This window comes from Ananas comosus, linkage group 7 (assembly GCF_001540865.1).
Source record: "Ananas comosus cultivar F153 linkage group 7, ASM154086v1, whole genome shotgun sequence".
Classification (NCBI taxonomy): Eukaryota; Viridiplantae; Streptophyta; class Magnoliopsida; order Poales; family Bromeliaceae; genus Ananas; species Ananas comosus.
Genome location: NC_033627.1, coordinates 14,643,966 through 14,668,939, shown reverse-complemented (window position 1 = coordinate 14,668,939; position 24,974 = coordinate 14,643,966). Strand labels below are relative to the sequence as shown.

General features: G+C 39.7%; 4 protein-coding genes, 1 long non-coding RNA gene and 1 pseudogene across 8 annotated transcripts in view; 3 read left to right on the top strand and 3 right to left on the bottom strand.

Annotated features, from left to right (window-relative positions):
• The window catches only part of LOC109712660 (secretory carrier-associated membrane protein 2-like), a 23,230-nt gene extending 21,081 nt beyond the window's left edge, over positions 1–2,149 (top strand). For both annotated transcript variants that reach the window (XM_020236368.1, XM_020236367.1), the window contains one exon: positions 1,672–2,149. In XM_020236368.1, the coding sequence (XP_020091957.1) occupies positions 1,672–1,758 (87 nt within the window). In that variant the 3' untranslated portion in view covers positions 1,759–2,149. The remainder of the gene's footprint in view (positions 1–1,671) is intronic.
• Positions 4,272–5,004, bottom strand: LOC109713195. The gene is made up of 2 exons (XR_002217061.1): positions 4,686–5,004; positions 4,272–4,575 (listed from the first exon to the last, which is right to left on the bottom strand). It is a non-coding gene; the product is annotated as an uncharacterized LOC109713195 (long non-coding RNA).
• LOC109713194 (receptor-like protein kinase THESEUS 1) lies at positions 5,013–8,770 on the top strand. Its single transcript, XM_020237189.1, has 2 exons — positions 5,013–5,071; positions 5,156–8,770. Exon 2 carries the CDS (start codon positions 5,982–5,984, stop codon positions 8,520–8,522), a length of 2,541 nt encoding a protein of 846 aa, XP_020092778.1. The 5' UTR covers positions 5,013–5,071; positions 5,156–5,981; the 3' UTR covers positions 8,523–8,770.
• Positions 9,236–11,876, bottom strand: LOC109713110 (annotated as a pseudogene).
• Positions 12,096–16,697, bottom strand: LOC109713111 (protein ULTRAPETALA 1). The gene is made up of 4 exons (XM_020237076.1): positions 16,261–16,697; positions 15,728–16,021; positions 12,943–13,267; positions 12,096–12,519 (listed from the first exon to the last, which is right to left on the bottom strand). The coding sequence occupies exons 2-4, from the start codon at positions 15,936–15,938 to the stop codon at positions 12,345–12,347; spliced, it is 711 nt and encodes a 236-aa protein (XP_020092665.1). The 5' UTR covers positions 15,939–16,021; positions 16,261–16,697; the 3' UTR covers positions 12,096–12,344.
• Positions 20,232–24,864, top strand: LOC109712620 (transmembrane protein 184 homolog DDB_G0279555-like). 3 transcript variants are annotated; one of them, XM_020236285.1, is made up of 5 exons: positions 20,232–20,372; positions 21,682–21,973; positions 22,069–22,191; positions 23,237–23,527; positions 24,492–24,775. In XM_020236285.1, exons 2-5 carry the CDS (start codon positions 21,698–21,700, stop codon positions 24,693–24,695), a joined length of 894 nt encoding a protein of 297 aa, XP_020091874.1. In that variant the 5' UTR covers positions 20,232–20,372; positions 21,682–21,697; the 3' UTR covers positions 24,696–24,775. The 3 variants fall into 3 exon arrangements, with proteins under 3 accessions (XP_020091874.1, XP_020091875.1, XP_020091873.1); XM_020236286.1 differs by having other exon boundaries at positions 20,256–20,464; XM_020236284.1 differs by lacking the exon at positions 20,232–20,372 and adding an exon at positions 21,006–21,148 and having other exon boundaries at positions 24,492–24,864.

The window sequence follows — 24,974 nt, the reverse complement described above, 5'->3', positions numbered from 1 at the left end:
CTACGTTATATATATTATATATATATATATTATGATGTCCGACTACTATACTCTTATGAGTATGATTGCCCTCGTATAATATATATATATTATATTATATAATATATATATATATATATATATATATATATATATATATAATATATATATATATGAGGTCGACTACTTATACTCTTATGAGTATGATTGCCCTCATATCAATAAGTTTGTTTCGATGATAGAACTCTGAAGTCGACGATCCATACCGTTAAACATTACCTCGAGCATTTAAAAATTGGTAGAAATCAAATTTTATAATTTTGTCGAATCATTTACCTACGATCAAAAATGTTACAAAATTGCAACTTTTAACGGTCGGTATGGGTTACCGCTAGTTTACGGTGTAAAAGAATCGGAATCAGTTGAATTTTGAATAGAAAATTTATTCACTACCTAAATAAAGTCAATAAGTCCGATCTTAAATTGAAGGATCGATCATCCATTTGAGGACACCGTTTTGATTTTTGACGTTCATTTTATTACCGCTTGACAGTGTGGGATCATCGATTCGGAAGCTCTATATCGAAAACACACATTATGAGTACGGAGGGCAGATCGTACACATAAGAGTATAGTAAGCCCACTTTATATATATATATATATATATATATTATATATATATATGTCTATTATATGTGTGTAATAATATATATAGAGCTAGGTTGGTATACTATCGGTAGCACGGAGCCTCCGTGCTACAAGTTGTTTTTCAATGATGCCGCTTCCAAATCGCGATCGGCTCTGTTAATCTTAATCTACACTATTGAAAGTATTTGGAACTATATTCATAATTTTTCGAATCATCATTTACCTATCACAAGTAGTCTAAAAAATAAACAGCTGAAAATAAAAAATCTCATAAAAAATGATGATAGAAGACTTGAATTTAAGATCAGATATACTGATCTTACTCTAAATAGTAAAAAAGATTTTCTATAAAATTTCATAGATTTGGATTGTTTTACACCGTGTATTAAACTCAAACGCATTCAATCTGCCATTAAAATTGTCAATTTTGAGACCTTTTTGATCACTAGCAAATGATGTCGAAAAATCATGAAATTTAGTTTTCAAATATTTTTAATAGTGTAGATCAAGTCTAACGAAGTCGATCGTCGATTTGGAAGCCGCATATTTGAAAACAACTTGTAGCACAGGAGGCTTCGTGCTATCGGTAGTATACCAGGCTAGGAGTAGGTTTTGTGTGTTATTAGGAGCACGGAGGCCTCTGTCGCTCTAAGCCGTTTTCGATGATGGAGCTTCCGAATCGACGATCGGATCTTGTTCAATTTGATTACGCGTATTTGAAGTATCTAGAAATAAAATTTTGCAATTTTTTGATATCATTTTACTATATTGAAAGGGTTTCAAAATTAATTGCTGGAAATAAAAATCTCACAAAAAATGGTGATATAACACTAAAATATTTTCGGATCAGAGATATTGATCTTGCAGTAAATAGTATAGAAAAATTTTTTCTGGTTTCCATATAATTTAATAAAGACAATAAACTTATCTTTCTTTGCATATTTAGGGTGCTTTTTCCTTGAGGCTTAATCCAAGTTTAGTTGGAAAAGAGGACTTTTTTTTTGCCATCAATTTTTGCTTTATCATTTACCGTTATTGATGCAGCAAGTATATATGTACTTCCGAGGAAGTGGTAAAGCTGCAGAGATGAAGCGTGAGGCAGCACGTGGTGCTATGAGGGCAGCATTTTGACGCTTATATATGTATCAGACGATTCCAGGTTACTTTGTTGAAGGAAATGATTGCATGCACCGGTGCCATTTCATTGATCATGGTTGATGGTCAGCTACTATCACACTTGATTTCATGTGTTCGAGAATTTTACGGCTATCTAGTCTAATTTTTAGACTTTCGAGTTGAAATATATTTGGTTTCTTTCTGTAATTTACTGGAGAGTGCTGTACAGATTCAGTGAAGTATACTTCATGCTTGTGTTTTATTACCTGAACTCTATTCCTCTGTCAGTTGTGCTTAAGAGGAAAACACTTGGTCTTGAAAGAGTAGTTATAACCCCATATACAAACTAAATGCTTTATACATTTTGTTATAATTGGTCTTTTACAAAGCAATGTTTGCTCTGTCAGTGTCATTCGTTGTGCACAAAAATTTCTGTAGCCATGGTAATTAGCTACAGATGGTTTGTTCTGCAGATGGATATTCAGTGTCATCAGTGCTCTGTGGAAACGATGCTATGAATGTATCTGGATGTGCAGATTCTGTGCTTACCTGTAGAGTTATGTTTTTATGCCTTTATCTTTCGTAATCTTATTATATTGGGATATTGGAATGGAGGTGGTTCTTAAAATTGATCCCTCTGCCTAAGTGGTCTGTGCGTGTGTGTGTGCGCGCGTGTGAACAAGCTGAGATCCTGCCTCATTTTCAAAAGCGATTGTTGAGGTGCTCATGATCGGCTTGCAAGTCTTCCGTGGGTGTCATTCAAATTCTTATTGTGATTTTCTGTGAGTAATGAGAATCAAACTAGCATTTTCAATATCTATGTATATTTTAAGAGAACTAAAATGTATATTGCTCTTCTGCTGTCTCTATTTTGTTTTAACAAGTTTGTAAGCCCGATTAAATTGCTTCTTTTTAATTAAGAGAGGTGTGTGGGGGACCGGACCCCCTTCCTATTGATAGGTGACTTTGTATTAATGGAAAATTGGTCTTCCCAAAAGCTGTATATTGTTCCAAATTAATAGTGCAAGCAGTTTGCTTATTTTCTTCGTCTTGTCTTTTTTTTTTTTTACCCCTTTCACAAACGGAAACTGATTATCTTTTCGTGAGTTGCAGCAAAATGTTTGGAAAAGCACTGGTTGGCTCTTTGATATCTCTTTCCTTTGAATTTTATAGTGAGCTTTTTTTGCATTTAGCGATCTCAATTTTTTTAAAAATAAATGGTCTTAATAAATTTATATTTGTATAAATATTTAATTTTTTGCTACGCTGAGTGTTTAAGTGATATTTTTAAGTTAAACATCATGATTTAATCACATATTTAAACAGTGATTGAATTATTATATTTAATCACTGTATTTAATTTAAAATATCAATGTGATGTTCGCGTTGTAAAAATAAGGTTTTATATATATATATATATATATATGTTTAGGTATTTGTAAAACAAAAAATTGAGAAGGCTAAATGAAAAAAAAAAAAGAAAAAAAAGAAAAAAAAGAAAAAAAGACCACCTTTTATAGGCTTCTTCACTTCTCACCAATGTCCGGCACTCTGCAAACTACGGAGCCCATCAGATCCAACACATTTTTTTAGCCCTAGCACAAGTGTTAAGTGTTAGCCGAAGAAAAGGACTAAGGATGAGGCCCTTGATCTACGACACCCTAGACCACGGAACCAATCCCATCTCGTGTTCCATTCCACTCTTCTCATTTTTTACTTCGAGATTCCTCTTAAACAAGGCTTCGATTAGTGGGCAGGGTAACTCTTTCCGACCTTCATTTTTTTTTTTAAAAAAATTTCTCTTCTTTGTTTTTTACCCATCGGTTATTTATTTATTAGTTTTATACCGTGATTTTCCTTACAGGGTGACAGTTTGTTTGTTCGTGGGGCTGTGGCGACGTTACTTACGAACTGCCAGGCTCGGTATCCGAAGATGAAGATGTCGGACGCAAGCCTCATCCGTCGGATCATCCCGTTGATACCGTGGCCAACTCCAACGACGTTGGATGATGAGATCGCATACAGCCTCCATGTTTCTCGAGTGGCACGTTCACGCATTCTACGTCGATAAGCTCGGAAGCTATATAAGCTCCTCTGCCTTCCTCTCCTCTCGATCTCTATTAAGTTTCATTCGGCTGCTCACTGTTAGTTAGACTTACAGCTCCGGGCGGGAGAACTTAAGATATCTAATAAAGATCGGCAGAGATGGCCGGAAGGAGGAGATTCAACCGCGGCGGCGGCAGCGGCAGCGGCGTCATGAGAAGGAGGCGGCTTTCAAGCCGTCCGATCCCGAGGCGCGGGCAGGTGAAGTTGGCAATTGCAGTGGGGCTGGCGCAGTCCTTCGCGGCTCTCTTTGCCCGGGCCGGCCGGCCCCCTCTGCTTCTCTCCCGCCTCACGCGGCCCGCCTGCAGATTCTAAATCTTCTTAAGTGAAAAGAGAGAGAGAGAGAGAGAGAGAGAGAGAGAGATTCTAAATCTTCTTAAGTGAAGAGAGAGAGAGAGAGAGAGAGAGAGAGAGAGAGAGAGAGATTTCAAATATATTAAAAATCAAGTATAAATGTGTTTCCAACGGTTACAGAACAGATAAACAATACGCTCCCGCGATTAGCGGAGCCGTTACACGCCGTTAGGTGGCGCGTAAGGGAACAGCTGGATATTCACGTGAGGGGATAGCGCCGTTAAACAGTATGGCCTCCCAGCAGCGGCGCGAGGGCACATGCGCTCTCCCCATCCGCGTGGCCCACTCCATCTCCAATCCATCTCCCCGGTCTCTCCTTTGTCCCTTGCCTCACTCCTCTTCCCTTCATGCAGTTTAAGTAATCAGTATGATCAGCTGGTGAAGGAAAAGAAAACCAAAAAAAAACAAACAAACAAACAAACAAAATCTCAGAAGATTATATTCATTAATTAGTTGTCATTATTTCAGTTAGAAGGAAAGGAGACCTATAAACATAAAAAAGTAGGAATAGGAACAGGGAGGGTAGCTAATAAATAAGCATAAATAACCCCCATGCCTTTCTCCTCGATCTCCTAAATACTAAAAGCTCTCAGTTTGTAGAGACTAGAGAGAGAGAGAGAGAGAGAGAGAGAGAGAGAGAGAGAGATCCACATCATGGTGGTTACTCCCATTTAAGGCTGCATTTGCAGGAATCAAGAGAAAGCCAGCCGGGCAGCCCACTAGGGTTCTGAATGCTCCTGGATGGGCTGGGCATCCAACCAAAAGTTGGTCATTATCTCCTTCACTCCTCTATTTATTTATCTATTTGTAACTTTCCGATCTCTTCTGCCGAGTTGAGTTAAATGATGGGTGAAAAAGGAGGTAATATGAGGTGGGTCCTGTCGTATTTGCTTTGCTTTGCTTTGCTTTGCTTTGCATCTCTGTAGAGTAGATTGACAGCCTAAGCAAACCACAGGCTGGAAAGAGGTTGCTCTTCTCTGGGGTTTTCGATTCTCGAACAAAAGGCCTCAGAGGATATAGTCTCTTGATTTGCGGCAATTTCTCTACCACTTTCCCCTGGGGATCACTGGTGCCGGTGCTGGTGCTGGTGCTGGTGCTGGTGCTGGGCCTCTTTCCCTGTGGGAGGTACGACATGCACGGTGCCCAAGTTCCCATCTTCATAGATTGCTCTTCTTCATGTCTCTCTGCTTCTGAGATCCTTATTCTACTCCCGAGTACATTTCGGCTTTGAAGGCTGTTTCTTCGCAGATCTGAGCATCTTTTAGGATCTATCTATCTTGGGCTTTCCAGTGCTGCCCTTTTCCTCTTCCGCTGTTTGGGTTTTTCTTTTTGTCCTTTATTTTTTTTTTTTAATTTCCTTTTTTCTTTTTCCATGTTGTCCGTTCTTACTGGCACCTGGGTTTTGCTTCTCCTGAGGTTTACTTGCTTTAGCTACACTTTCAGAATACTGTAATTTAATTTGGTCTCGAGGGTTGTGGAGGTATCAGGAGTTGGTATTGAAGAAAGGGTCTCACATTTTCTCTCCTTGAAGTCTTCTTTGGTTTGTTTGGGCATTGACTTCTGCAACCCCAGAAAGAAGATTTGGGTGGTAGTTTCCAATTCTGCATTTCCTGTTGATATCATTTGTATGATTTTAGAATTCTTTTTTTTTCCCGCGGGGACTTGCAGCTAGAGAATTGCGAGATATATATATATATATATATGTCGGGCTTTCGAATTAACGAGCGCTCGGGAAATTGAGATTGCTACATTTTCGTTACTCAATTCACTAACTGTTGGTGATGGAAAGTATGAGGCTGTTGACTTTGGCTTCCTTGGTCTCCTCTCTTGCACTCGTTGCTGTTTTTCCTGATGTCTCTTCTGCTGCATTCACCCCAGCTGACAACTACCTTATCGCTTGTGGGTCTTCACAAAATGTCACATTTCAAGGCCAAATCTTCGTTCCTGATTCACAACAGTCCTCCTTAGTCCTTAGAACTTCTGGAGATGGAACCTTCTTCGTGCCGAATTCAGTTTCTCTTCCATCTCCTGTATACCAATCCCTTCGCATCTTTTCTCAACCCGCGCATTACGAGTTTGACATCCAGCAGCCCGGCCGCCACTGGATCCGGCTCTATTACTTCCCTCTTCCAAATTCAGGTCATGACCTTCTCTCTGCTCCCATAACTGTTGTGACCGATGAGTTTGTCCTGATGAGTAACTTCACTTTTAAGAACTCCAAGCAGCCTTATCTCTTCAAGGAGTACTTGGTGAATGTGACCTCTGATGAATTGACCCTCACGTTTATCCCGTCAAACGGCTCCGTATCGTTCGTGAATGGCATCCAAGTCGTTTCGGTGCCTGATGAATTGATCTACGATCAAGCTCTTTCCATACCAGATGGTCCTTTCAGTGGTCTATCAGAGCTTGGTCTTGAAACCATGTATCGCCTGAATATGGGAGGCCCTCTGCTGACTCCCCAGAATGATTCACTGGGGAGAAATTGGGAAGCTGATGGCAAGTATCTTCATGTTAATAGCTCTGCCGTCAAGGTTTCTGTGGATCCTATTACCATAAAGTATCATGATGGAGTCACCGCAGAGATTGCACCGAAATGGGTTTATGCCACTGCAGAAGCAATGGGCGATCCTAATGTTACAAACTTAAACTTTAATGTCACATGGGTTTTCTCCGTGGATCCGAGCTTCTCTTACTTGATTCGCCTTCACTTCTGCGATATTGTGAGTAAGGCCCTGAATACTCTTGTCTTCAATGTCTATGTGAATACAGACATCGCCATTGCAAGTTTGGACTTGTCATCTCTAAAGGGCGATTTGTCTGTGCCATACTATAAGGACTTTGTCGCGAATTCCTCGAGTGGTTCTAATAACTTGACGGTTAGCATTGGTCCGGACGCGATGGCTGACTTCAGCAATGCGATATTGAATGGTTTGGAGATTATGAAGATTAGTAATGGGAAGAAAAGCTTGGATGGGCTATATGCTGTTGGAGATCTACTGCCTGATTCATCATCTAAGAGAAGCAAGTTGGCTATAATAATCGGTGTTGTCGTTGGATCATTAGCTGCTGTGGCATTAGTTGCTCTGTGTTGCTGCTGTTTTGTTGTTCGCAGATCAAAAACCAGCTCACATAGTGGCCACCCATGGCTACCTTTGCCCCTTTATGGAAACTCGCATACCATCAGCAAAGTGTCAACAACTTCTCATAAGAGTGGAACAGCAAGCTGCATCTCTTTGGCGTCTACAAACCTTGGCAGAGTCTTCATGTTTCAGGAGATCATGGATGCCACGAACAAGTTTGATGAGAGTTTGCTTCTCGGTGTTGGTGGTTTTGGAAAGGTTTATAAGGGAACTTTAGATGATGGTACAAAGGTTGCTGTGAAGAGAGGAAATTCAAAGTCTGAGCAGGGACTAGCTGAGTTCCATACTGAGATTGAGATGCTATCCAAGCTCCGGCATCGACACCTGGTTTCGCTCATCGGCTACTGTGATGAACAGTCTGAGATGATCCTCGTCTACGAATATATGGCAAATGGTCCGCTGAGGAGCCATCTCTACGGCTCCAACCTTCCACCGCTCTCTTGGAGGCAACGCCTCGAGATTTGCATTGGGGCCGCGAGGGGTTTGCATTATCTCCACACAGGAGCCGCTCAGAGCATAATCCACCGTGACGTAAAGACCACCAACATTCTCTTGGATGAAAACTTTGTCGCGAAGGTGGCAGACTTTGGTCTCTCAAAGACGGGCCCCAGTTTGGATCAGACCCATGTGAGCACTGCAGTGAAGGGCAGCTTCGGATACCTCGATCCTGAGTACTTCCGGAGGCAGCAGTTAACAGAGAAGTCGGACGTGTATTCATTCGGCGTTGTGCTGATGGAGGTCCTGTGCGCAAGGCCAGCTCTTAACCCTGTGCTCCCAAGAGAGCAGGTCAACATTGCTGAGTGGGCGATGAGCTGGCAGAAGAAGGGCATGCTGGACCATATTGTGGACCCCACGTTGGCCGGGAAGATCAACACCGCTTCCCTTAAGAAGTACGGGGATACAGCTGAGAAATGTTTGGCTGAGCAGGGAGTTGATAGGCCGACGATGGGGGATGTGTTGTGGAATCTCGAGTATGCCCTTCAGCTCGAGGAAACTACTTCGCTTGCGGACCCGGATGAAAACAGCATAAAGAGTATTCCAGGTATTTTATTGCCAAGAATGGAGCCTTTTGAGAACAGTGTGAGCATGGTTGAGGGTGTAAACTCGGCTGCTGAGGATGATGTTGAAGATGCTGCCACCAGTGCCGTGTTCTCTCAGCTCGTGAATCCTCGGGGCAGATGAGATTTGTTTTAAAAATCTGTAATGGATTTCAGATTTTTCTTCCTTTTTTTTTTTCATAATTTCTATCGGGATGTTGAGTTGAAGTCGCCTTCTTGTTAAATTTGAGGTCTTATCTTCTGTTTCTTTTATGCTAATCTTTTGTGCATCTCTGTGTCTGATTGTAATACACAAAGTTGAAGTTATGCCACAAGGCATTAAGTTCATCTCTTGCTTGTGATTGTGAATGATGAATTTTCTTTTGCCGTGCAGCACTGAGATTTAAAATAAAAGGATTTAGTCGTTGCATTAACTATTCACAGAGGACTGAAATATGTGATACCTGTTGTTCTACTTTATTGCTTATTTCATGATAGAAATGCTCTATGGTACACCACTTTGGTTAAAGAAAAGTAAGACATGGTCGAATTTCAGTTTGAAATATAACTGGCAGTTGATTTTATAATAATGAATTGGTCCCTGGTGTATTGCTTATATTCCCATGTTCAATTCTTGGTTCTGATTTGGTTTTTCATGACTAGAATAATGGGGACTTAATTGTGTATCTGAGAAGATAAGAGTAGACCACGTTTACTTTTTTTGGCATAACTAATCTTGTGTCTCATTTGTCGCGAAACAGAGCAATCCATCCTCGTTTCACATATCTCTCTTCTTTTGTCCGCTAGAATTCATGAATATACTTCAAGTATTTAATCATTATTGAATTAGAGAATTCTATGATAACATTTCCATCTAAGAAGCCTGCATAAATCTAATTTTTCTTGTACTTCGTCAAGAGATCCAAATCTATTCACACCATTTCCTTTCTTGAATTTTCTCACAACAGTTTATACCATCATAAGAAATCGGCAACATACAACACTTACAAGCATCTAGATATCAGCTTTTGGAGAAAATATGCACAGCTTGCAGTCTGTAGAAAGGAGAGCAGTAGTCCTATACTTGTCTTCCCCACCAACCACAGGTATTTCTACTCCCAGCTTCGCCGTACTTTCAAAATCCGGACGATATGTCCGACCTAGAACTCCTTCAACATCTTGCCACAACCCAAAGAATCTGAACTGCAGTTCCAGGTGAGCAAAGCAATCATTGGCTGGTAAGTTGTAGCTATGGATCCTATCATCTTCCTTAGAGACAGGAACCACATTAAGTGAAACCTCCGCAATACCCTCTACTGTGATTGTTACGCTGTTTCTCCTTTCAGTTCTCTCAATTACCAGCCTGTTGTCAAACGAATTCCAGTTGGATAGATGGCCTTCTGGGACTCGAATGTTCTTGCCATCAAAAATGAACTGAAGGTGATCGATTGATTTGTCCCATGATTCGGCTCTCGTGGCCTCGATGGTAAAGGTGTGAAAAGCGAACATGATGCCAAGTGCTTGGATCCAAGTGAAGTCATGTTTTCTCCCTGCGGGGCGGAGGCCGATGAAGCGGGCATTGATCTGGATGTTCGGATCTGACGCGAGGCTGAAATGCTCATCTCTCTTCCCATGGAAGTAGAACACAATGCCGTCTCCACCAATGAACCATGGATCATAGCAATCCGATCCTAATCCGTTGCAGCTTGGTTTTCGCCCTGCAGTCTAATACTTGCATGATACTCTAACGAACATTCCAGTGTTAAAAGAATACAGGCAAATCATTAAGACTCAAAGTTATGGGAGGTATTATCCTTGGGCCTCATTCGGTTGCGCTTTTGCTTCTTTAAAGCCCAAGTTCAATGTGATTGCATGCCACTGGCACGGAGGGACAACTCTCTCCATTGCCCTTCAGTTATCCTGGGCCAGCTTGCAAACTCATCCTTTTTAAGAAAACACTGAAGCAAAAAAGTTACCCACTCAACTTTTTGCTTTTTGCTGACAAAGAAAATGTGATAGATGTATAGGTTTGCGCTCAAATGCATAGAATTTGAGTTTAAAAAAGCCAAAAGAACATAAGTGCGACCAAATAAGGCCTTAGTGTTTGGTTTATCTTTCGTCGATGTGAATAATTCTATTCACACTGAAAACAGAAAAAAGAAGGCAAGTGTTAGATGCGTGAGCGTACCTCGGCAAGATACCTCACACTTTCTGCAGTCTAGGTAGCACGCTTTGGCTTTTGGGCTTTGGCGGCTTGATAAACGGGCACTCTGCTGGACAGTGAAGCCGCTTAAGAAAACACTTGCTCGTACGGGTAAAGCAGGTCACTGTGTTCTGGGCTGAGACTCTAATTTCCACAGCAGCAGCAAGGAAAACGAACTGCATAACCACGCATTTAGTGCTTCTAAACTTCATCTCCTGAACCTTAAGGAGTGCCCCTACCCCTGTAGTTAAAACTTGTATAGATCACCAGAGGTATAGTTGGAGGATATTTGTCTCTGCTCTTTCATTCTTATATATGATGATGACCTGGATTTTGGTTCTGGTGCTAACTTTGACCGAGTTGCTTGTTCGACAATGTAAGCACCTGCCAATTGTAGGCAATTGGCCAGTTTTTGCTGCCATATTCACGAAGTAGCACATGGGCTCTAAAGGCGTTAATGGACCAGCGGAGCTTTAACGGTATTTCATAAGCGTAGTGTGAGATCTAACAGTCTGACATAATTGGAAGTTTTCTAGCAAGTTCTTTTCGTAGTTTCAAATGCTTGCCAACCTTGATTGCATGTGGAGATTCAGCAAGCAAAGAACTAGGGGTTCAACTTGTTTGAAGCCAACTGCTATTGCCCTTACTGAAATCAGGGACACTGTTATATTATACCAGCTTTGAGACCTTTTTGAGTATGAACTCGGCATTCAAACGGCTCATAGTTAGGTATGTTTGGTATACCCCGATATGTTAAAAATGTGACTCCTCTTTCCTAATCCGGGCCTTGGTCGGATAAAGAAGGTCTTTGAGTTATTACAGCTTGAAAAGCTGCAAAAGAAAGAAAAGAACGGGCATGCGAGGGCTAACCGGGTGTTCGTAAGATGTCCATACTGATCTTTAAGCTCTCAGGTGGTCTTGGATATATGCTGTAGCTAGCTTCAGAAAATAGTTTATCTCTGAGGCGATATTAGAATGTTACTTGATCTAACCATGATCAGTAAAAATAATGCAGTAATTAGTAATCCAATTATAACAATGCAAGTAAACATATTATCATGGTTAACATTTAATAGATCAAAAGTCATTATGATGACCACTCAAATGCAGAAACTAGTCCACTTGTACCATCATGTCATCCAAAATCAATTACTAGCACAAGATCTGCAAGCTTTAGGTAATATCTCTACAGTAGACAACATTCCATGAATGATTAGTGATAGATCTATGACCATTTAGATGGCCATAGTACAGTGACATCAGTCAAATGATAGACAGAATAGCCAATTGCCAAAACAACTATAGCACTCTCTGTTTTTTTTTTTTTGAAACTTAACTATAACAATGTCACTTAAAAGCATGATAGCTAAAGTAAAACAACTAGAGCCAGGAAAAAACAGAAAAACCTGCCACCTAGTGAAGATCTATTTTAATATCCTTCAGAAATAATATTGTTTTGAAATCAAGGAGGAACGATGCACTGAGATTGACATCCACTGGTTTTTGGAAGAAATAATCATTCCAATATGGCATATCTTGTCCAAATAATAAAAATAATAAATAGTTTTTCTTTAACAAAATTCTGCTGCCTCTCGAGGAAGCAAGAATAGTTATCGAGACAACAAATGTGAACCCAGATTGATTGAAGAAGCCTCCGCTAGCAAGCAAGAATAACTAGTCAAAGAACTTAATGTTGACGATGTCTAACGTCTTGAAAACGAGCATAAGCCTGTGAAGGGGAGAAAAGAATGGCGTTTAAATAGCCTAACTTTTCGAGTTCTGGGTGAAGTCAACGCATGTCTGGCAACTGCAATCTGAAAAGCGACAAATATCACATCCAAAGCAGACACATGTGGTACAACCTTTGCAGGATGGGGAGCGCAAGCATCCTCTTAAGACCTTGCGACTTGCACGCTCTTCCTCATCATCGCAGGTAACACTGGAATTAGTGCAGCAATATAACATTTAGTTTGCTTCGAAAAGCAAAGGAAGAAGACGAGAATAGTTGTGCATCAGAAATATATGCAAGACAAGATGCACGAGATTCTCACCAATAGGGATGTGTGAGTTATATTAAGTGATGTACAATTACTTGGATGCAATATTTTAATCAATGGCAAAACAGTATACAAGCACATAAGCAGAGAATTTTCTAACTAACAAAACAATCAATATCATTAGATTTTACTAGGTAGAATATGACATGTTAGTACATAAAATGCATTCATATGTATCAGATAGGGGCACACAATATTTATACCACAAAAATGTACCAACATTTCTAGCAATACCTAGCCAATGAATTGTGTGCAATAATAGTGCAGCAAGTAGAGATTCATGCAATCAAAGATAAGAACAATACCTATCAAACGTCAAATCTGAGCATTTCCAATTGGCATTCCGGACAGCATCATGGTATATACGGCACTCCTCTTTGGTTCGGAGGCGAAACCTACGTTCTTTGTTACAACTTGAACAACGTACAAACTCATCGCGATGACATGGACGGCCATTGGGACCTTTGTGAGAGCCATTTGCAGATTTCAGTGATTGGTTATAGTACCTAAGCAGTACCGTCTTTGACAGTGGGACTTTTTCTCCTTGAACTATAACCCACACATTGTTCTTCCATTTCCTCGCAGTTTCCCGTCCAGAATGCTTCTCAAAAGCAGCTGGGGTCAACTTATCTGAAGATCACAGTAACGAAAAATTACCATCAGGCTATTGACACAGTTTGCACAAAAAGAGAAGCCGAGCTATCAATGTGCATTAGATGTCCATTAGATTATGCTCAGTGGTTATAGATGCAGGATGGAACTATGATCTGACTACTTATTTCTATAATGAGTCAATAACGAATCACAGAAAAGCTTGTATTAAACTGGAGATACAAAAGTATATTTTACAATTTTCTAAAGGTTAAACAGGTAGATTGAATTATGTCAATGAACATTTGACGCATGAAACATAAAGAACTAAGCATGAAGAATGCCAAAGACTGTCAATTAATCGTCCTAAGCATCAAAAAAAAAGAACAAAGCACAAAGAATATCTAGTCAGATGATTGGACCATTCCACGCACAAAATGAATCCTTCCTTCCATCTTGATGAGTCATTCAACATTCATTTGTGTGAGATGAGGAAGGAGAAGCTGTATTGGAAGATACAAACTTGCATGCTTCAGCAGAAATTTTCTTGTATATAATTATAAATCTCGACGAATAAATGCATAGCTCTTCAGAGATTCTCCAGGAACGGAAATTTCATCTATCGTTTTACTTGTCCAAAAGACCTCTTCAATCCAGCATGGCATCCCATCAACATTTGGCCTTCAACCCAAATTAAGAGAAGGAAAGATAAAATTAAAGCATCTTGCGGAGTAATTTTCTCAAACTTTTGGATGATAATTAAGTTGTAAGTCTCAATACCATGTTCAAAAGCTGAATTATATGGGTAATAAACCAATTTGAAGTGCCTTTAAGGCACAAAGCCTTTAAATTACGGAAAAATATCAATCAGAATGCAAAATTGACCCACTGAGCTCTTCCAGAATAAAACCTGAGTAGATGTGACTCCTAAGATAAACGTCAGCATAGGAAAGAGGGTTGCTAACTGGCTATATCTATGTAATGGCCAGTTGTGCAACATAGCGAGTATAGCAGCCTAATAAACTACTGTTTTGTCCTTCATTCCATTTTGGACATTACTTAACAAGAATAAACTCTGAAAAGCATGTGAAGCAATTGAGTCATTACCGCATGTAGCCCCGAAAAAAAAAAAGAAAAAGAAAAAGAAAAAGAAAGAAACAAAAAAAGAAGCTTAATTACCTGTAATTCCTAGGATTGTTTTGAATTCCTGATTTTTCCAACCTCTGAAAATTAAACTTATGCAATATTGAAAAGCAGCAATTTTTCATTAGGATTTTCCATGAAATTTCTTCTCACTTTGCTAAAATGAAAAGAAAAAAAAAACTTGTGATGGTCGAATTCTTCTGTCACTAAAGATCCAAAGACCATGCTGTTGAATCATGATTTCCAAGTACGTATTCTATGCCCCAAGTTACAAGAAGAGCTAAAAACCAAAAAAAAAAAAAAAGACAACTTGTGATAGTTGAATTCTTCTGTCAAAAGATCCAAAGAACATGCTGTTGAATCATGATTTCCAAGTACGTATTCTATGCCCCAAGTTACAAGAAGAGCTAAAAACCAAAAAAAAAAAAAAAGACAACTTGTGATAGTTGAATTCTTCTGTCAAAAGATCCAAAGAACATGCTGTTGAATCATGATTTCCAAGTACGTATTCTATGCCCCAAGTTACAAGAAGAACTAAAAACAGAGAGAAGCGAACCTTCTTACAGTAAAGAGCTGAAAAGGAAAGGCAAAACAGTAAGCATGAATAAAAGAATGTGTTTATCTATTATCACCAGAGTATATTTAACCTACACCAACAAGCTAATAATACATGCCGGTCGAAAAGACTAAAGTTGCAGGTTGAATAGAAGAAACAAAATGAAGACACAAAAAGTAACATGCAGAGGTCTGCTGCAAGAAGAACCCAAGTTGAAGATGCATGCTGAGCAACCAGTATAATATATACAGAAGTTAATATAGAAGAGTCCAATGCATCCTCAATTTCCATTAGGAGATAATCCCAAAATATAGACAGCGATCGACACGACGAGTTTTTGTACAGAACAAAACTGCTAACAAGGCCAGGATCAAAAGCAAATATTTTTTGAAGCAAAACACTGTGAAACATGGTAAGTACAGGACACAAGAACCAGGAAGTTCCTAACAGTACCACCACATTCTGCAAGAACAAGGAAAGTAGGCACAAACTCAAAAAAAAAAATGAAGAGAATGAAGTTTCAAGTGGATGAATCAGCATTGCATGTGAGTTAGGATGAACGAAAAAAAAAAAGAAAAAAAAAACTTCCTGCATATAATCAATGAGATTACAAAAAGGAGGCAGGTACATATACATATTTATATATAGCAAGCACGACCAAAGATCAAACATCATGTGTGCAAATCCGGCATATGAAGGAAGGATAAAGATGCATATATATATATATATATATATATAGAGAGAGAGAGAGAGAGAGAGAGAGAGAGAGAGAGAGATATGGAAGAGTGAAAAGGAGAGACCTTCCTGGCAGCCGGGCGTGCAGTCGCAGCGGACCTCGAGATCGCCGGAGGCGTAAACCCTAAGCCTACCAACGGCGTCGCCGTAGCGGTGGCTCGTGCACCCGCACGTGACCTCCACAAAGTCCGAGCCTGTCTTCAGCCCGCTCATCTCCCGCAGCTCCTCGTCGCTGAACAGAAACTCCACGTCCTTTTCCGGACCCTTGCTAGCCATGGATGAGAACTCGTGCAATCAACGAAACCGCCTCCTCAAAAGCTCAGACCCAGTATCCGGAAACAAGCAGAACCTAGATTGATCTGAGACAAAAGCGCCCGAAACCCTCGTAATAAATTAAAGATCTTACACGCGAGAGAGAGAGAGAGAGAGAGAGAGAGAAGGATATAGAGAGTTAATTAAGAGCATCGATCGATCTGCAGTGGTGGGGAAACCCAGGCCACGTAGAATGAAAAGAAAAAAAAAAGAAAAAAGGCAAGGAAAAGACGCGGTATCGAGGGGGTGCTGCGGAGAAAAGGCAACGCCCCGCGAAAGGCGCCACCTTTGGGCCGGGGGCGAGCGAGATCTGAAGCGGGACGCGGCACGGCGAGAGAGAGCGAGCCCACAAATAAGAGGATCCAGCGTAAGAGAATCCCTAGCGCACACGCCTCTCGAACTCTCTCTCTCGCCTAATAAAACCGTCGGGGAAAAGGATATAGGCTTGATCTTTTCAAAGAGTGGAGGCGCTCCCCATTCCCATTCGTATAACAACAAGCGCTAAAGCCGCTGCTCTCCTTCCTCCCCTCCTCCGTCGTGGGTGTCTCATATAACCCACCATCCCAACCCAATCCCCCCACCCCACGCTCTTTTATTAAGTTCTAAGTTTTAATCGGAGCTACATACACCTGCACACACACACCCACACCCACACACACACACACACACACATAGAGAGAGAGAGAGAGAGAGAGAGAGAATATGAGGGGGGGGAGAGGGACAGGGTGATGAGAGCATCTAGAGAGAGAGAATATTGGGTGGGGGGCGGGGGAGAGACTGGAAGAGAGAGAGAGAGAGAGAGAGAAGAGAGAGAGCCGCGGAGACGAGAGAGGAAGAAATTGAGAGATGAGAGAGCATTGGGCCTAGTATGGGGCTATTTGGGGAATCCCAAAAAGGACCTGTGAGCTGGCCTCGAGATGCTATAGACACAAGCGCCTACCTTCGTGCATGACATGACACGGGAAATAGTTTTCATTTCACCACCCATAATTTTTGGGGAGAAAATAAACCGAGGTAATAAAACCTACAAAAGAGGGAGGGGGTTGTATCTATCTATATCATATTACCAGTGTCGCCAATGAAGAGGACTAAGAGGAGACGAGGGGAGGGGAGTGCGGGGAAATGAAGCTTTTGTACCTTTTCTTTTTACCTTAGAACCTGTGATGAACATGGACCCCAATGGTTTTGATGTTCTCCTCCAAAAATATCACCATTGGATTTTGGGCCACTAAAGGGGGTTGCTTCCTTTTCATAAATGTTCATCAGCCCCTTACCCCTCTGATGCTCGTCTTCTGCGTTCTATTCAAGTGCGTCCTTTGAAGGAGTCGTCCCCTATTATATTGCCCCACTGCTACTGTTACATGTAATATACATTTCGTTCCACATTAGCATTACAAGCTGCGAAATACAGTGACCGTACGCAAATCAAGGGATGAACGGTAAGCGTACGCAATCAAGGATGAACAGCAGGTGGCTGTACAGGCTAAGGTATGTAACACCCACAAAAAAAAAAAAAAGAAAAAAAAGAGAAAAGGAAGCCGAACAATTACTAGTTGATTTGATTTATTGAACAGTTTTTCTGTTTAAGAGTATGCGTGGCAGTCGCAACACACAATATTATTATACAGTCAAAAATTAATAATAATAAATCCACGAAAATATCACTGCTGAATTTCAAATTTTCATTTTATATAACTCGATAAGAAAGCCGCTAGAAGAAAGAGATCCCTCAATTACCAGGACAAAACAAAAGAAAAGGTAACAGCCGAGCACAGAGAAGCGAGAAATGCAAGCGTTTGGTTCTTGCTGGATAACCAACGTTTCTTGTTGGCTTCCATGCACGACCTGTTTCATGCTGTTACGAACTCAAATACGGCGCAATTAACTTGCAATATTACTCTCACTCTGCACGATGTGGAGTTCTCTCATTCGCCGACAAGTGAATTAAGAGAGCCCCAGTTCGAGATTACGGAACACCCCTCGTTCGCCTGCGTAAAAAGAATCAACATATCCTCTTTTATGTGGCTACTTTGGTGCTACCCGAATCATGGTAATCACTTATCAATCTTATGTCCCCATCGTATCTCTTGACGTGCCTTTTTATGATTCTCTGTTATGATTATTGATCTTTTCCTTTCCTTCACTATCTTGATATCTTCTGCTACTTCAAAAGTATACCTTTTATTGGTGATGGTATTGTCTCAAAACCAACGTGGTAAAATCAGCCAATCATAGTACAACAAGTATGCAGCCGATCCACTAATAAGCATTATACAAATAGAAAAGCCTTTATTTAAACATATCTTACTTTGACTGACCACTCTTCAACATAATTAATGCAAATTAATAACACATACACACCAATAGTTAAGTTCTCCTCTATATGTTCAATTGCTATCTGTCCTGTCCATTAATGGTACATGCAAGCATTTTCTAGGTGAACATCTTCAGCCCAAATTCTTAATGGGCTAACTACTTTACCTAGTGCTTTGAATTTAGAGACCATGTCATTCAGCACCACTACGGAATATTAATCTTAAATGCTTCGAATTTTGAAAACTGTTTAATTTAAAATCCACTGATGAGGCAGAGTGGTTCGAATTTGGAGCACAAATACTACTCGCTCGCTTGTACTTGTGGTTGAAATCTCTCTCTCTCTCTCTCTCTCTCTCTCTCTCTTGATATGGCTGAAATCTCTTAAAGCATAGTCTTATTAAATTATATACATAAAGAGAGAGAGAGAGTTGAACTCCTATACTATTTTTTTAAAAGAGATAGGTAGCACGTTATACTCTTCGTTTATTTCATTTATAAATAAACTTAGTTTAAAATGTGAATCAACAAATATTCGAATTTGGGACCTCGGGTATCAACTACCAAGCTCTTTGTTGCTCGCTCTAGGAATGGTCGGTGAACTTCTATACTTTTAAAAGCACGTAAGTTTGTATATATATAATTCTTTGCACCATTCTAAGCATATATTTAGTTCCTACCAAATTGTAGCTAAAGTTTGATGCTAGCTACGAAAAAAAGCTCGCATCCACTATTTCCACCTACTTGTGTGTTCCTTTATATTTGTGTTTAAAAGCTGGGCGCGGCGCACTAGTGTCTGGAAGGCCCAACAAGAGGGAGTAATAATACCACAAACTAAACGAAGGTCGTATACAAAAATCCGAGTAGGGCTAGAATACTTGTAAAAGTATTATGGGGGTGATACTTGTGTGTTTTTAGTCCTTGGATGGAGAGATGTGAGGTTGAGATGATAGTGGTAGGTGGTAGTAGGTGGAATAATGTTTAATCTAAGGACTATTAATAATCAAAAAGTAGATCCAATGGCTTAAAACCTAATAGCACCATGATGGTGATACTTGTAAAAGTATCATAGCTCAACTCCAAAAATCCTATCTATATTTTCTCTCGACCATATTAGACTTTGGCAAATAAATATATCTGTGAGAAGTGGAGTGACTCCAAACCTTGCCGACCACTTCTGATCACTTCTTGTGCCTTATCCGCAAAGTGCCTGGAGAATTAACAGATGAAAATGAAATAGACAAATTAAGCATCATACACCTTCTCACTGTAAAAAGGAGGGTGCTACTAGTTAACTTTTTGTTTTGCAATTTTTTTTTTTCTGAAGTTGTGTTTTTGGCTACAAATTCAAAGCGCCCTTAAATCATACGGAATCAATTAATTAAGGCCTGGATGGGATCTTTTGATTTAATGATGCATCAAAACGTTTTCCTTACTCTTTCTTTGTATATATGCAGGCTTAATGTTTTATTTGAGATGACAAAAAGATTACATTACGTCAGATATTTTTGACTCATTGATGGCTAGTTCCAAACTAGAGACGTGACACCAATGGGGAAGGAAGGACTTCAACTTATCATCAACACCTAACTACGGCTGCCAATGTTGAACATCACTCATGCGTGGCTTCAGCCGAAGATTGAGTTGAACTTACCGATACGTAACGATTAATTAGTGATAATGACAAACTAATATATATTCTGACACTAAATGACAAGCTAACACAAAGTGCCGGTCGGGACCATATGTACGAAACAATAATAGTGCTATTCGTGCCTCACAAGTAGATGGGCCGAGCCCGAAGAATTTTGGACATACGTGGACATTCGTTGCGCCGTCTCGGGCTCGGTTGTTGGGCTCGTTCTCGACAGGACATTTTTGGGCCGGTCTAATTCTGAGGAAAAGCCCATTTAGTAGTAGGCCTCGTTGTGCAGGAATTTGTGAGGTTTGTGCGTCTTCATAATGGGCTCCTTTTCCATCTCCGTCGTCGTCCCCTTGGGCGATCGAGGACGGTGCGCATGAAGTCAAACATAGCGACCTGACCGAGAGACAACTCATGCGTCGCCATTAATTGCTCCGCCCTAAGTAAGCGTACAATTCTTTGTCCCCATCTCTTTCTAAACTCGTTCTCTCAAGCTCCATTATCGGTTTCACTGAGGAAGAGATCGGATTCTTTCGTAAGTGTTTTAAGTTAAATCCATCTCCTGATTTCTCCAATCTGGTGCTACGTAGTTTAGTTCCCTTCTTCAACTAAGGGATCATTCGCACGGCTTGTTTTGCGGTGATGTTTTCAGATGGTGCTCGATGATTTAGTTGTTCTGAGCTGTTTCAGTCTAGTTTTTGTTTTCCCCCAGTTTCCTTTTACTTTTAGCAGATAATCTGGCAAATTGCTGATAGATCTGATACTGTACTGGATTCGCCAGCACTTATTATGTCAACCCTAAAGCTGATATTGGGAAGGAAACCATCCCCACAAACAGTTTGAAGAATAAAAGAAATCCGGAGGAAACCCATAAGACCCGGAGATCCTAATTTTCAGGAGCGTATCGTGGATTGATCGATTGCGATTTTACGGCTTGTTTCCTGTCCAAGCTAACCAATACTTCTGTGTTTTTCGCCTATTTTGTTGTGAAATGAGAGGGGCATGGTATGATGTAGAAAATAGAATACATAGGCATTTGGTAGATGACTCTTCGCATTTCTCAGTTATCATGATTACTTTGGTCTATGAGAGATCATTCGACACGAATTCGAGTGAAGGAGGTGCTGAAATTGATCTTTTTGGAGTTTTTTGCTGCAGCTGGGTTTCCTTGAAAAGTCAAAGCACTGAATACTTTGATGGTTGATGAGCTCATCAAAGAGTGAGGCTTATCCTCCATTCTTCTTAAAACACATGCTTCTCCCTGTTCTTTGTTATGATATATGGCATCCTTGCTGAGTTCTATTTGAAATTTTTTTTGAATTAATCTCACCAGTTGTCGATGCCATGAATGTGAGTCCTATATCCTCTCTACTCTCCTATACTCCTGTGTAGTATTTTGCCCCTTTTCCTGTATCATGTGATGTGGTACAAGGATGATGGGTACTCTCTTATTTAATTTAGATTGTTTTTTTTTTTTTACTTCCGTTCAAGAACTTTGGGTTTAATTTTGATTGTTTTGTCGTTTATTAGTTGGTTTGTGGCTTCCTTTGGTGCTCAACCAGTTTGTAAGGATTTTTATCTACTCATTAGTTTCATTTTAATCACTGATTTTTGATGGATTTTAAGATGATATTTTACTTTTAACTACCTTCACTAGAGTCAAAATTGTGATTCATTTGTAGGTTGTTACTAGAATAGTATTATAGCTAATAGAATAGATTATTGTTGACATGAATAATCATGTATTTTCAGATTCCGCCCTGCCTCCATGTTCCCGCAGATGGATTTAACAACGATGGACCGAGGGACGCTCACTCTATTGGGGGCAGCATGCTGTGTGATGCTGACGATGCATTTTACATTACAGTTGCTATCACAGCATCTTTTCTACTGGAAAAATCCCAAGGAGCAGAAGGCTATACTAATAATCATACTGATGGCTCCATTATATGCGATTGATTCCTTTGTCGGTTTGCTAGATATTCAAGGCAGCGAAGCTTTTTTCATGTTCCTGGACTCGGTTAAAGAATGCTACGAGGCATTGGTGAGCCCTTACCTTGACATTGAAGTGTTTGTCTCATGCATACCTTCTAAAGGCTTCTGGAGAATTTCATTATGTGTTCCTGTTGTGGCGTGTAGGTGATTGCTAAGTTCATGGCATTGATGTATAGCTACTTGAATATCTCTATCAGCAAGAACATAGTTCCTGATGAAATAAAAGGAAGGGAGATTCACCACTCTTTCCCGGTGTCTGTTTTCTTGGTACGCTTTCTGTCAAAACTTGGTTTTATTAAACTAGCTATTCTATATGCATGCTTCTGTATTTTCTTTGCATGTGGCTTATCTTGCAATTCGGCGAATGACTGTTTCATTTAGGTAAAAAAACGTACAAATTTACCTAAACTATGGACTATTTTGAATTGGCTACCCAAAATTTTAAAATTTTAATTCTACTACCCAACCTTTCAATTTGTTTGATTTGAGTCAGTTAATGGCATTTTGACTTCATATTTTGAATGCATCGTTTATCTTTACTGATTTAGTTAGCATACTTCATACAATTCTTGCTACTATAAATTTTTTAAAGTAAGCAATTAGCTAAGATTTTGAAGTCAAAGTATCGTTAACTAATTCAAATCAAACAAATTGAAATGTTGGGGAGTAAAATCAAAATTTTGAAAGGCTGGATATCTGATTCAAAATAGTCCATAGTTCAGGTAAGTTCTATATGTTTTTACATTTTATTTATGAAATATTGCCACAAGAAAATAAGGGTTAAAGAGGAGAAAGAAAACCATGTGGAAGCATAGCCTAATATTCAAATATGGTGTAAGAAAGAGCTCACGTGGCAAGTGGATAGCTTGTGAACATGCTATTTTGCAAGTGTGAGGTACATATAAAATTAGTAATGTATGCACGGGCTAGGGAGAATGATTTGCATTCGAACAGACAATACCTTAGGTGACTAATATGACAGCCTAGCGGTGTAAGTTAGATAAGTATTTTGGTTATCTTCCTAGAGGTACCTAGCCAGCTACTTGAATTATCTTCTAACTATAGATTTTTAGCAACTAGGCAGACTGCACGCTTATGCACAGTAACAAATCACATCTATCCACATGTCGTGGATGGTTTATTAGTACACAATTCCTGGGTTTCCGAGTTTTTAATAACTGTAGCTGTTGTGTGTTGATGTTGATATTAATATCCTGCACATTGCATATTTCTCTATGTTCCAAGCACACATTATCTTAAATCAGTGCAGACATGTATGCTATTTCATAATGATTTGTTATATGAAAAACAGCCTCGCACTGTCCGTTTGGAGCACCACACATTGAAGCTTCTCAAGTACTGGACATGGCAATTTGTTGTGATTCGCCCTGTCTGCTCTGTTTCTATGATAATACTGCAACTTCTAGGACTCTATCCAACTTGGCTTAGCTGGCTTTTCACGATCATATTGAACATCTCAGTTTCCATGGCGTTGTATGCTCTGGTTATCTTCTACCATGTCTTTGCGAAGGAGCTGGCGCCCCACAAGCCTCTGGCAAAGTTCTTGTGCATCAAAGGGATTGTCTTCTTTTGCTTTTGGCAGGTAGTTTTCTTTTCTTGGCTTTGGTCAACTATTGTTTACATCAAATGGGTCTACCATGTTCTGAAATTATGCTAAGATTCAACCAATCCTAATCAGCTATGTTGACCATGAGGGCAAAAATCAGTTATAATCTATGATGCAAGTTTATCTTATATTAGCTTGATGGAAATGGAATACAAATTTCAAAAGTTGTGCAACACTATCTAAAGCTAACCGTAGCTACAGATTTTGCCATGAAGACCGAGTTTTGAGTTCCAGTGGCTGTCACACACAGATTTAGTCAGAAACAATACTATACGACTAATGGAAAGAGAAATCTAAGCTGTGTACAAGCATATGAATAACTGCAGATCAGACATCTACTTTTATGGGTTGTTTAGATTGACTTAATTGCAATTCGTTCTTCAATCAAGTATACTAGGAGTAGAAATATTTGTCCGCCATCGATCACGATAAAGCCAAGGAGATTTGCCGCCTAACCATGAGCTCTTTGAGTTCTATTTTTAGGCAATTTCTGCTTGTAGTAGTTCGAAGTCTTCTTTTGTGGAAATCCAAAAAGTAGCCCACAGCTAAGCAGCAGATGTCTTCGATGTTATCATGGCTGATGGTGAGAATGATGTTTATAATCTCACCGAACTTAAATTTGGGCTGAATTGTAACTGCATATATCCAAACGCCCATTTAGCTGAGCTGGGCGGATAGGCAAGTAGTTAATCCTTGTAAGAGTGGTTGTCATACTCAAAAGAACTCCAGGTATTTGTATTATCTCAATAAGACTAACCCTTTAGGTAGGAAAAGAAAAATTTTATGGGACAAAGGGAAGAAGAAATTTGGAAATTTTGGAATGTTCTGTCATATCTCTGTGGTTTTTAATTATAACATTAAATGGGATCTTCGATTGTCTTACTTATCATTCTTTTGAAAGGGAACAAATTGAAGGTTGAATTTCTTTTTTATTTTGCAGGGAGTTGCTCTTGATGTGTTGGCTGCTGTAGGAGTAATCCAATCCCATCATTTCTGGTTGGATGTTGTGCATATCCAAAAGGCGATTCAAAATTTGTTGGTGATAGTTGAAATGGTTGTCTTCTCCGTTATCCAACAGTATGCATATCATGTTGCGCCATATAGTGGAGCTGACAGGGCGAAATTTGAGAAAAAGAATGAGTGAATCCAAACTTAGTATATTGCTTCATGTAATGAGCTCCATATGTACTGCGACTTAATGTATTCCTGTATGTCTCTAGATTTGAAAATTTTCGAAGTGGATTTCGTACTTGGATAACATTTATTTCCCTGTTGGTTTAGTTTTTTTTATACATACTTAAACTTGGCTATCAGTTTCTTGTCATCACTCATTTGCTCATTATCAAAATGGAGGCAAGAGAGACTTGGGAAATATTTATTTGATTATAAAATTTGCAGCTTTCTGTTAAATTTTTTTTTTCCG